The 13,509-nt window shown below is 42.7% G+C and overlaps 1 protein-coding gene and 1 long non-coding RNA gene across 3 annotated transcripts; both read right to left on the reverse strand.

Moving 5' to 3' along the window:
* Positions 1-2,709: 2,709 nt before the first annotated feature.
* Positions 2,710-8,281, reverse strand: LOC139433683 (uncharacterized). Of its 2 annotated transcripts, none has more exons than XR_011643073.1 (3): positions 8,197-8,281; positions 2,911-3,015; positions 2,710-2,823 (listed from the first exon to the last, which is right to left on the reverse strand). It is a non-coding gene; the product is annotated as an uncharacterized lncRNA (long non-coding RNA). The 2 variants fall into 2 exon arrangements; XR_011643074.1 differs by lacking the exon at positions 8,197-8,281 and adding an exon at positions 6,146-6,363.
* A 3,442-nt stretch (positions 8,282-11,723) lies between these two features.
* LOC117444836 (lysophosphatidylserine lipase ABHD12-like) lies at positions 11,724-12,706 on the reverse strand. The gene is made up of 3 exons (XM_034080211.2): positions 12,580-12,706; positions 12,245-12,350; positions 11,724-11,839 (listed from the first exon to the last, which is right to left on the reverse strand). The coding sequence occupies exons 1-3, from the start codon at positions 12,668-12,670 to the stop codon at positions 11,767-11,769; spliced, it is 270 nt and encodes an 89-aa protein (XP_033936102.1). The 5' UTR covers positions 12,671-12,706; the 3' UTR covers positions 11,724-11,766.
* Positions 12,707-13,509: the final 803 nt, after the last annotated feature.

A 13,509-nucleotide genomic window follows, 5' to 3' on the forward strand; every position in this document is an offset into this window, starting at 1 on the left:
CACACATCCTCTGTTTTTATTTATTTGGTTGATTTATATACTGCATTGTCTTGTTTATGTTTCTTATGCTGGTGTTATCTATTGTGTATCTTGTTTTGTATGTGTTTGTACGGCAACCTTGAGAGCCTTGAAAGGCGCCTATATAAAATAAATGAATTATTATTATTAATCAGTGGCTATGCAGTAACAGTGTTATTTGACTCCGGATCACAAGTAAGCCTCATTGATAGGTCCTGGAAGAAGACATGCATCTCATATCAACCAGTACGGCCACTGGCCGAACTCCTTGAACCAGATGAAACCCTTGATCGGTTTGCTGCAAATGGACAAGAAATCCCATATGATGGCTGGGTGGGGATGACAGTCAACCTAGCAGGACATTAAAATCCAAACCTCACAATACAGGTCCCCTTCCTAATCAGTGAACTTCCCCCCTCCCTCAACCTCTACTAGGCTCAAATGTTCTCAGAGAGATGATAAATGGACAGGTGTCCTCTACTAATGAGCTTGACATGGTTATCAGCCTCTTACGCAGAGCACTCGGCGTGGAAGAAGAACAGGCAATGGCTATGGTTGATTATATTCAGGTCCAAGAGACACCAAGCCACAGCATGGCCACAATCAGAGTAGGTAAAGATGACATATGTATTCCAGCAGGAAAGACAATGCATCTAAGGTACAGAGTACCGCCTAGCTTTGACACATCTGACCCAGTTGTCCTATATGAACCTTCAGAAGAGAACACAACTCTAGAACAGCTGAGTGTTGGAGAAGGCCTCTTAGAGATCAGTAAAAGCAAATGGCCACTTATCGCAGTGCCAATTTCCAATCATACAAAGCATGAAGTCTCCATATGCTGCACCTGTTGTGTGTGTGAGAAAGAAAGATGGGTCATTGCGCCTGTGCATTGATTACCGACTGCTTAACAAGAAGACGGTGCCAGACAAACATCCGCTTCCCCGCATTCAGGACCTGATTGACTGGCTTGGAGGCTACAGCTGGTTTAACCATTCTAGACCAGGGCAAGGCATATCACCAGGGCTTTATTGCCGAGGGTTCCAGGCACCTGACTGCCTTCACGACCCTGAGGTCTATATGAATGGGTCAGAATGCCCTTTGGCTTATCAAACGCACCAGCAGCCTTTCAAAGAAGCATGGAGGAAATGCTCGAGGAGCTCAGGGATGAGTGTTGCATCCCTTATCTAGACGATGTCCTCTGCTTCTCTAAGTCTTTTGAAGAACATGTTGAGAGGAGAAGTTGCATGGGTGGCAGCCCTGAACATCTCATCAACAAACACACACAGAACCTTTTCCAGTATTCGACCACAATGAAATACGCGGGACTTTGGACAAATCGACCAGGAAAATCTCAAGAGAGTGGAGCAGGCTGTACTTGGAAAATGGCCTCGTGTATAGGAAGACGCTTGGTCGCAAAAAGCTAGTCTTCCCGACTACCTATAGACAGACAGCCCTCACTCACCTGCACGACAATATGGAGCATGTTGGTATAGAGAGAGTCTTGAGCTTGCAAGAGAAAGATTGTATTGGCCTTTTATGAAAAGGGATATTGAAGAGTACATAACCAGGAAATGTCATTGTATAAAGCAGAAGAAGCCAGCTTTACATGACAGAGCGCCCATGGGCGGCCTAACATCAAGCTCACCTCTTGAACTTGTCTGTATTGACTTTCTCCACCTTGAGACCAGCCGTGGAGGGTACGAGTACATTCTGGTGCTTGTCGACCACTTCACCAGGTTTGCCCAAGCATACTCCACAAGAAACAAGGCAGGCAAGATGGCTGCTGACAAAATATTCAATGACTTTGTCCCTCGGTTTGGATATCCAGCTAAACCCCACCATGATCAGGGAAGGGAGCTTGAAAAGGAGCTTTTCAGAGCCCTCAGACAGTTTTCCGGTGTGAACCACTCCAGGACCTGCTGAGAGGTTTCATCGAACCCTGTTGCAAATGCTCCGAACACTGGGCGAGAAAGAGAGAGAGGGCAGTGATATCACTCATCCTTGACTCTCACTTCGAAGTGCCACGCACCAACATGAAATTAATCAGTGAATGTAATCTTTGTTTAAGGTTTAACAATTACATTTAATTTGATCAAGAGCTGTTTCATTGTTCAATAGAGCACCAGGTGAAGAGCAAAACACCACACAGCATTTACACATTTTAGAAATGAGAATCAAAAGCTGCTGCAAATACAGGGAAACATTGACCTCCAACTGACGAGGAGCAAAGGCAAACACAGGTATGTGTTCACTCAGAGCTGATCTGAAGCTGGAGTAGACGTCCACACAGTGGAGTTTCCCTCCCTTTGGACGCACGCTGCAGGATTACAGAACTCCAGCTTTACTAATGTTCATAAGGGAATAAATAAAGGTAACTCAGATGAGAAACACTGAAGGTAAACATGACCCTTATTTCTTTATCTAAAGAAACCTTCATCAGATTCAGAAACAGGTTTATTGCCAAGTTGGTTCACACAGACGAGGAGCTTGTCACGGTGTTTAGGTGCTGAAAGCTTTAAAACCTGATACGCCTTATAAATGCTCAAAGCTGCTTTTATTAGAAAGGAACCAGAGAAGTGTCTCACCAAGAACATTCAACAGAGCCACACTTTCTTAGCTGGGTCAATAACACCTGAAAGCAGAGCAGCAGGTACCATGAAGGGGTTACCAACTTCCAATCCTCACCTTTGACCAACAGAGGGTCGTCCATCTTTGAAGCAAATAGGTTTGTCCATAGACCAGTCACTCTTCATGGACACACAGCTGGGTCCAGGTCCAGGTCCAGGTCCATGCTGCTGCTCTGGGCTTCAACACAAACACACACAGAGCTTTGAGTGTGAGTAATGCCTGCTGAGCTCTGGAGAAGAGGACAGTCAGAGGTCTTCATCTCACCTCTGAGCTTTGGTGAGGCGTTCAGGGTCCCCACTCAGAGCGGGTTCAGTGTCCTCACAGGGATTCATAGCAGGGCTCACACCTTCACACACACACAACCACCTGCTGGAGAACCACACATTATCTCATCAGGACACACACAGAGAGTTCTCACAGCAGTTTTGAAGGATGAAAATAGTTAAAGCTGCAAGCAGCGATCATCGGGCCCTCGCACATCCAGAATCCCTGTCCACTCAGCAGCGCCATGACAGCTGGAGACCGGCTGCAAGGATGAACATCACGCATTGCATGGTTATGGACACACACACACACACACACACACACACACACACACACACACACACACACACACACACACACACACACACACACACACACACACACACACAACACACACACACACACACACACACACACACACACACACACACACACACACACACACACACACACACACACACACACACACAAAATCCAAAGAACTGTTACAGGATGTGTATTTTTTTTAATTATGTAACTTTTTATTAGATCATAACTTAGTACTTTTTTTTTTAATGCATGTCACATATTTAACATATGTAACATTAAGCTGTGTTTTTTCCTGCTGTATACGCACATGTCCCCTCCATGGGACTATTAAAGGCATTCTGATTGAACAACCTCCGGTGTCCTCTATGTGGCGCTAAAGCAGAAGTGCTTAACCTCTTGAGCCCCAATGCCTCCGCCGGTGTGCAAGTTTAACTGGTTTTTGGATTAACTTGTGATATACTTGTGCACAGGGGTTACATTGGGCCGGGGCTGTCCGGAGCTCAGCCCCGGCACATCGGACGATGCTCTGACGTCATCACCCTCGCTCATTTGTCTTTTGTTTAAGCCATATGTTAAAACATCTCTCGTTCTTAATATAGACTTTATTTAGGGTCGATATGTGTTGACTTTACCTTAAAATAGCGTGTGTGTGTGTGTGCGTGTGTGTGTGTGTAGAGAGTCTGCAGCGGTACCGCCAAACCCCCGACCCGTCTTGTAACACGGAGCCCGTTTCCTACACCATCAGGGCCGGTTCTAAACTATTTGCTGCCCGAGGCGAGATATTTATACATATTTTTGTATCTCTCAAGTTTTAAACGATATTTTTGGTTTACTGTCCTCTAGTATACATTGAAATGATTTCAAACCTGTTTATCCCAATAATTATAAAGGAGTGCCTTGGAAATATTTGTTTACATAAATTGCATTTATCTCTCTTGCTCAATCCCACGCCCACTTTAGCTGCGGACGCCTGATAGGCCAACACCGCCCACTTTAGCTGCGGACGCCTGATAGGCCAACACCGCCCACTTTAGCTGCGGACGCCTGATAGGCCACCACCGCCCACTTTCATCCCTTACAGCGCCCATCGCACATGAGAAGTGTAACGGGGTGAAAAGGGTGTTACATTTACTCATGGGCCTGTGAAGGGGGGCGCTGTAGCACCCCCTAGCGGCGGAAAGGGGGTGCCAACAATAGCTGGGGATTGTGGGTAGTGTAGTCTCTTTGGCGCTCCACATTTCAGAGAAAACAAGTTGTTTCTCAGAATTGAAGGGGAAAAACACAAAAGCATTGAACGCAATTTAAACCTATCAATGTCGTTTAATCAACAAAGGTAATCTGGTGTTTTTGAGTTGATGAGTAGAGAAGGTATCACGGTCAGATCAATCCACAGTAAGGAGAGTACTTACTTCCGGGTGTACAATTCTCCGTTATCCAATGGGAATGGACGCTCACATTGCCTTTAAGACCTGCCGACATAAATGGATGCGGTGCTTCCATGAGCGTTAAATACCGCCGCCGATGGGAATACATTGCAATCAGTTGAAAGCTCTTTGCGTCCGTTTATGAAGCTGAAGGAGCCTCGGCGCGTCCCAACTGCACGCCTCGGGACCCTGACCAAGCGTCGCTCCTGGACGTTTAGGGAGTGAGAGGGTGTTGACTGAGAGGCTCAGGTGAGCTAAAGGACTCTCTGAGTGTTTAGATAGTTCACTTTAGTCTAAGTTATCTCAGTGGGTCTCAAACGGTTTGGTCACGAATTATGTATGTTACATACATACAAACATACATTATTGTACTCTGGAGGGGAGTTTGACAGGGTATTACTCCAAAAGTACACGATAAAAGTACTTTATTGTACTTGTGGCAGTAGTCCAAGTAGTACTCTGTCCAGCAGTACCATTCTCACTGAGAACTTATGGCAAAGAATCATTTTATCTCTCATCAAAGATGGCAGAAAACATACATTATTGTACTCTGGAGGGGAGTTTGATAGGGTATTACTCAAAAAGTACACGATATAAGTACTTGATTGTACTTTTGGTAGTAGTCTAACAAGTACTGAGTCCAACAGTATCACTTTTATTAAGAATGTATGGCTAAAAATCATTTTATCTCATCAAATATAGCAGAAGTGGCATGATTTTGTTCTCAGAAGAAAGACAGTCAAAGTACTTCATTTTATTGTTGGTAGCACTCAAACTAGGACTGAGTCGAACAGTGTTAGTTTTTTTAAGAATGTATTGTCAAAATAATTTGTATCGCATGAAGCAGAAAAAACACGCATTGTCTTACTCTTGCGTTAGTGCCGCTTCTCAGCGATTACCGTAAAGGCGCTATTAATCGCGCACTCAAAAATGAATTACTGCTCATTTGAGAGACGGCTGAGTTGACCGCAGTAAGATTCCACTGTAGCGCCCGGTACCAAGTGGGAAACCCCACATGTTTGAGAAGCCTCTATGAAACGTCAACAGCACCCCCAAAAGAAAATCTCTGGCCCGTCACTGTAAACTAAGCCCCGAAAGTTTCCAGGTCCAGGAAACGCCCCTGTGACTAACCAGGAAATACACATTTCGATCGTTTCTTCTGTCGTTTACATTCATAAGATAAGATAAGATAAGATAAGATGAACCTTTACATCTGTTGCTATATATGGCTCCATAGGAACACTTTGATGCACATTCAGTTCCAGTGTGTGAGGTTGTGGTTGCGATGCCGATATCCGGACGCGCACAGCGAGGACTACAAAAATACACTTGAGGTGATGGGGATGTCTGTTCAAAACATTGCAAACTAGAATAAATCATTTAAACCAGTTATTGTTGCCAGACTTATTACCGTACATCGTTCTTAATGTGATGCCAAGTCCACCTGAGACCCGTGCACACCTTCAGACAGCCTCCAAGTGAAGCACACGTAGTTTACTCACAGTTTGACAGCAGCGTGGAGAAGTGTTCAGCTGTGGAGCTGATCGCTCAGGAAACTGTGATCCGACTTCTGTGGCTATCTACCAGCGATCATTTTTAATATTAAAGACTACACACACATGTATCCCTTATAACTTTGCAGCACTTATCCAGATAAAATGTGACTGTTAAGTTGGTTTGCGTCAGTTTCCCCTGCTGCTGCAGTTGGCTGTATTACGACGGCGAGATCTTATCCGCGAAACGATCTTTCACTTAGGGACCATCAACAAATGACTTTTCAATTACACAGGAACGATGTTCCTTTTACTAAATCGACAGCTTCCCGATCGTGTGAATGTGAAACAAATCCACTATATCATAAATTTGTTGAACACCTCTCTTTATTGCATTTTAATACTTCAAATATGTTTTATTAGTATTATGTGTATGGCAGTGGCGGCCGGCCCATAGGGGCGCTAGGGGCGCCGCCCCACCTCTTGCCAGATACAAAAATTTTTTTTTTTAAAAATATTAAATAAAAAAATATATATTTAAAAAGAATATATTTTATATTTTAATTTTTAATGAAAAGGTAAATATCATACAATTAGTATCACAAAAATGTATAATCTACAATACAATCTCGTTTAAAATTGTGTTACGATGTCTAAAGTTACTGATAAGTCACCTGTTTCCTGCCTGGCCTTGCCCATGGCATTAGTTTATCATTACCGGGCGGAGCCCCCGAGCGAAACAGCAGCAACCAGCACGTTGCAAAAGTCTCAATAGTAAACTGTGACGCCGAAACATAATTTCAGCCAATCAGCGCCGTCAAATATTTTGGTCACGTGGGCGCTCACGTTGGCGCCCATGTTGCTTACGTGCGTTGACGTGATTTGTTTTTTAGACTCGTGAGTAACCAAGGTGACGCAGTATTTGGATGAGAATGGTGTGCAGGTGGAGTCGCCGGAGCCTCGGTCCGCCAAAGAGCTACTCTCCAATCCTTTTGAAAGGAGAAGTTTGGGAGATAAATCGATACTTAAAGACCTTGGACCGGACCAACCCGATTTGTATATATCACAGCAAGCTCGTGAAAAAGACAAAACGTATCAACAAGGCTTCTCACATGGCTAGCTGGATGCAAACAGGTAAATGCTATCTTTTGTTTCACATGCTTGCTCTTCAAACAGCCGGGGACAGATACGATCTGTTCAGAAACTAGACAAAAGTTAAACAAGTACAAACCACAGACTGTCTGTGTCATGGAGAATACAGTCGCTGCTTTATTTATGTCTGTAGGCCGTTGTTGTGAGTGTGGACGGTCGGAGCATATATAGCGTTAGCTTAGCCAAGCTCCATTCAGGGAACAAGCATTCTAAAAGGTTTTTCGCCTGCCGTCTGTCTGCAGACTCAAAGCATTAATTCATGGTTTTTACTAACCGGTATCAGGATGTTGTTAATTCGGCATCATTTTGAAACGTGTATTACAATTTAATCACGGTAAAATATGTTCATGTTGTTGTAGCTCCAGAGCCAGCGCGTCTTGTTTGAATGATGCGAGTAAACACAGCTGACAGCTGCGGTGAAACTCGAGCGACTAGAGCGATGCGATAGGAGCGTTTAGAGCGAAGCGAATATTCGCATCGTGTCCGGTTTGAACGCAGCATTAAAGCGAGCTCCACGCTGCACTGGAAACGCGCCATTACATCACCAGAAGTCCTAATTTAAGGGGTCATTTGTCCCAAACAAGATTTTTTTACTCACTCTATCATTAGCCCCACCAAAAATATTTTCCACCAGCCGCCACTGGTGTATGGTAATATTAGCATATTGCTTCAATAACTTCCAGGTCATGTGACCTAATCACTCCAAATCACTTTCTGAATTGAATACGTCGTGTCTGTACACAATAGAAACAGCTCTTTATATTGTGTAATGGCAATTTCCTGTTCCTATGTCCTATGTATTTCTGCCGTTACGTCACAGAAGGACTGAAGAGTGATGCAGACACACACACATGAGTTTCCGGTCCTTTGTTGCAGTTTATATCGAGGTGTATTCAGCGTTTACATACCAGGGTTAATTGTACAGTTCTAGTTGTTGTGATGAGCATCTGCCGGGCTGCTGGAATCGGTATGCTCTCTCCCTCTGTGTCCTTCCTCTCCTGTCACCTGACCTCTTTATATACACCCGGTGCAGCTGAACCCCGCCACCCAGTGTTCATAAATAATATTGCACTATACATATCAACTGACACACCAACAACACCCATAACATGGCTCCTACATATTATAGTACTTCATCTATTTAATATTAATATTTGTATGGAAAATTCAGGGTGTTTTCTATTTCCCTCCCCAAAAATGCAACGGGATTTCTCCAGAGGGTTTAGGAAAATAGTTCGAAATAAGGTCTGTGGAAAATGAACATTTTGTTAATCTCCACAAGTCTACTTTTATAATGTTCTAATCATAAATCTAACGTCCAGTAGCTAAATGCTAACGTGATGCTATAAACGAACTACAGCAAGTCCAGCAGCACGACTTCAACGTCACGCCGACTTCAGATCCAGATTCAAACACACAGATTCTAGATGGAACGAGTTGAAGCGTTTGTCTGAACACTTTGCAGGAGGCAGGGACTTGCTTCCAAGCAGAACAGAAACTAACTCAGAGGAGTGTTCACGTGTTCGCCGGACAAAACGTGGCGTATCATATGCACGCAAAATCGGACTTCTGCGTATCTATTGCACGCATTTCCAATGTGTAAAGCCGAGTCATCTGTACGCAGACTGAAGAGAAGGCTGGTATCACAGTGAGTAACTACGTTTACAGAAACAGTGTGAAATGAAACACTGCCATTTAAAAAGTACTGTTTTGTGTTTACGGTTGTGAGGAAGCGCACACACTCCCTCACTAACATGTTGGTCTTAACTATTTGTTTGTTAAGAAAGGTAGTACATGTTTGTTCTGAGTTGCCTTTATTTCAGTTAAAGTTATAAAAACAGTTTACATAGACAAACTAATAAAATGCATCTAAATTCGTTTGTCAGTCTGTCAAACACACAAGCACCAAGTAATCACCATTTCCTTTGTTCAGACCTGGAGGCCATCTTGTCCCAGTGCTCAAAGAGGGAGCACGCCTCCAAAGTACTCCTTATATGTGCCATATGAGTAGGCGGAGTCTTGGACGCGATTGGTCAGGAAATGTGTGATTTTATGAGTGTCAATTAAGTTAAAAACTATCCGTTTTAAGCAGACCTTGTTGTTGTTTAAGATATCATATTTATAGCGATGCAATAATGAATTTACTTAAGCCTTTAGGGTTTTATTAAAGGTAGACAACAGTGTTTAATTTTGTATTTAAGCCTTCACTCTGCTTTTAGAACCATGACCTGATTGGCCAGGTTGGAGTGGGAAGGCGGGCCGTCTCCTATAAATGTGGTTGGGAAGAGAGGGGAAGGGCATTCGGTTTTGTTCCTTGCTGGTGAATGCAGCACCAGGCATGCAGTTTGTGTTTCTGTGGAATAATGTGGAAGTCTAAGAATAAAATGCCTGTTTATTTTTGCAAGAAAACCCTCTCTCCACGTATCGTTCTTTCACCTGCACCTCACATCGTAACAACGATAATAGTGTTTCAACTGTAAAATAGAAACTTTAATGCAAATACATTTTAACGATGTATTCTTAATTGTTGAACGGTATCAAGAACATGTATTTTCTTGTGCTAAAGGGGTGAGCACCATGGCTACCATAGCCTTCCATTGCATATCCCATGTACAATTATCTTCCATGTCTTATAAACTGTGCTAAACTGACCAACAGCTGCAATTCCTACACTTATTACATATATTCATCCATAAAACAATGGATATTAATATCCAAAAACATGGAGATAGCATTTTTAAAAACAGTGGCGATAACGAATCAACCCAAAAAATATGAAGCCATTTTAGAGACGTGCTGTAGTGGAAAAGGCGTCACGACCTGGAGAACCCAAATGCACCACCCAGAGACACAGTCTTGAATGTAACAAACATCATCTTTTTAATGTCAATGAACAGAAAATCCGTAACTAAGCAAAAAGAGAACTTAAGATAAACTTAAGTCTACAAAATAACAAGACTGGAAACGATCCTCTCTTTGCTGAGGCCTGGCACGACCATCCATGGAAACAAACAAGACGAACTGACCCAGGACAGGAGGGAGACAGGACTGTTTGAACACGAGGTGAGCGGGAACAGGTGGAAACCATCAGGGGCGGGGCAGACGCTGACGATGGCGGGAAACACACAAAGGGAGGAAGTAACAGGGCCTGAAAAGAGAGAGGTAAGTACAAAATGAAACAGGAAATGGAAAACGAGACACGACATGAAACACGGGGACTTAACTAAAGATGAATGACATGAATAGACAGACCTGACATGACGTGAAATAACATGAGGACCTGACTAAACATGAAATGACACACATAATACATAAACATCACTAACACATTTGAAAACACTTTGAATACAGGAGGGCATTCTGCATGTCCACACTCAAATCTAATGTTTGCAAGATTCACGGCGATCACGGCGATCACGGCGATCACGGTGATCACAGCGATCTCGGCCACTCTAGTCAATGGGTGCTATTCCATCAGACGCGCTGAGTTACGGCATTAGATTCTTATTTTTTTCAGTTGCAGATTTTTCGTTTTCAGATTCAAAACAATAATTTTTTCAGTTTCAAATCTTGTTCTTTCAGGTTTCACGTTGCTTTTCACCTTCAGATCGCTTTTCGCTTTCAGATTGTTTTTTTTCGCTTTCAGATCTTTTTTTTCGCTTTCAGACTTTCAGTTTTTAACGGCATATATATATATTGCACATGCATCTCAAAGTTGACTTTTTTTCTCAGAATTTGACTTTTTTTCTGCAAATGTCATTTCCTCTTTTTTTTTTTTAGAATGTGGCTTTTCTTTTTAAATCATTTTGTGACATTCTTACTGAAGAGACTTGCAATGATTTGCCCCAGACTTCTGCTTTCAGATATTAGTTAGTTATGAAGTTATTACCCTATCCGATAATAATCCAATGCAGAGGCAATAATGTAATATAATACATTATTTTATATATATTCAATATTTGTATATGTATTTTTATATAGTCTTAAAGTTACAACCGGCCCTTTGAGTGCAACCATAATGCTGATGTGGCCCACAATGAAATTTTGAGTTTGACACCCCTGTTTTAAGGATACGTATTAAATTATATTAAATATGTATCCTTAAAAACAATTAAATGCTTTTAAATATCATTTATTAAATGATATATATTTTATTATTTATTCTCTATTTCCAAACAACCAGTAAAAGACAGTGTGACTCTCTATCGCCCTCTAGTGGGTAAAGTGTGTGTGAGTTAAATCTGTGCTTTTATTGTGAAAATCCTTCTGTCTGACCTTTGACTCAGATTTGTGTTTTCTGCACAGACCTGTGTGTGTGTGTGTGTGTGTGTGTGTGTGTGTGTGTGTGTGCGTGCGTGCGAGCGAGCGTGCGTGTGTGTGTGTTTGTCTGTGAGTGAGCGAGTGAGTGAGTGAGTGTGTGTGGGGTTACCTGGTCCCTGCGTTTCCATGGAGATAGAGGATGGCAGAGTGGGCGGAGCTTAGCGTGGCGTCGTACCAGTCTCCGTGTTTCCCCTGAGCGTCTCTCTCCACCGCTGGTCGGGAACCGTGTGCCTTCAACACAAACCAGGACAGGTCATCCATCGTGACTAATGACAGTGGAAAGAATATTATCTTCCAAATTAGTCTTAACTATTTATATATATATATATATATTTTTTAAATGTCTTCTAGATTTAAATAGAAGACAGTGTGATGCTTATTCAGGTGTCCCTCTACTGCCATCTAGTGGCTAAAGTGTGTGTGGATTTAAATTGTATTTTGGCATTCGGGGACGAGTGGTGCTGCGTGCTGACACAGCCTGACCCTTTGACTCAGAGCTGTGTTTTCTGCACAGTCAGGTGTAGTAGTAGTGTGTGTGTGTGTGTGTGTGTGTGTGTGTGTGTGTGTGTGTGTGTGTGTGTGTGTGTGTGTGTGTGTGTGTGTGTGTGTGTGCATGTGCATGTGTGCGTGTGTTACCAGACTCCGATGTTGACCCCGCTCTCCGGCTGCAGGTAGAAGTTGTGTGTGTGGTTCAAGCCCTGGTCCTGGGGTCTCTTCAGGTCGATGAAGAAGGGCATCCTGACTAAAGGGGGGCGGGGGGGAGAGGTCACACACTTCCTGTCCCCAGAGACAGGTTTAACTTCTTTACAGCACGCGGTTTCATCGACAATTTAAGGTGAGTTTTTTACAAAACATTTGCAATCTTTCTAAAACATTTTTGATTATTTTCACAAATATTTGTTTATATTTAACTATTTCCCATAAAATGTTTTCAGTTTTTACTTTTGTTTCCTTACGAAGAGGAAACTCACCGAAGTTGAGGAAGACGATCTTGGCTTGGATCGACGGGCACAGTTTGACGATGAAGGGGATCGAGACGTAGATGACGAGAAGCCAAAACATCAACCTCTTCAGTTTCACCCCCAACCCCAACCTACACACACACACACACACACACACACACACACACACACACACACACACACACACACACACACACACACACACACACACACACACACACACACACACACACACACACACACACACACACACACACACACACACACACACACACACACACACACACACACACACACACACACACACACACACACACACACACAGTTATGGAAATCTAGGACCCAAACACGGCTGGAGAGTACAAGTCAAAAGTGATCAAAACAAATAAATGGTGAATCGAGCAAAGCTGTCTTTTGGTTATTTATTTGAAGATTCAAATACACGATACAATAATAAAATAGTCACAGGTCTGCCAGAGAGTGCGCAGAACAATGAAGAAGCAGAGATTATATAAGAAAAGAGTGGGAATGTTATAACTCTTGTGTTCACACGGTCAGATTGTTTATGAGACACCCAGTGGCCTTGCAGATAGCATAACGGTTCTTGTGTGACTCCCAGTCTGCTAAAACAGCTGTGGCCTTGCAGAGCCTGGGAATAATCCATAAGAGAATATAATAATAGTAGAAAGCACATCAGGAAATAAGAAGCATTTGGTTAAAGCATATGAAAGATATAATAAGGATGATATGAAATAAAAATGTCCACTACATTCTCCCCTTTTGATCATACTTGATCAATAAAAAAACAAATGATAGGATAGACTGATATAACACATCAATGAATACACTCCATCGCTGGTTTAAGTAAACACATCACAAATATATCATAGAAAACTGGCTGTTTTTGTGGAGGACAGACTCCAATATAATGTGAGCATA

The sequence above is a fragment of the Pseudochaenichthys georgianus genome, unplaced genomic scaffold (assembly GCF_902827115.2).
Source record: "Pseudochaenichthys georgianus unplaced genomic scaffold, fPseGeo1.2 scaffold_949_arrow_ctg1, whole genome shotgun sequence".
Classification (NCBI taxonomy): Eukaryota; Metazoa; Chordata; class Actinopteri; order Perciformes; family Channichthyidae; genus Pseudochaenichthys; species Pseudochaenichthys georgianus.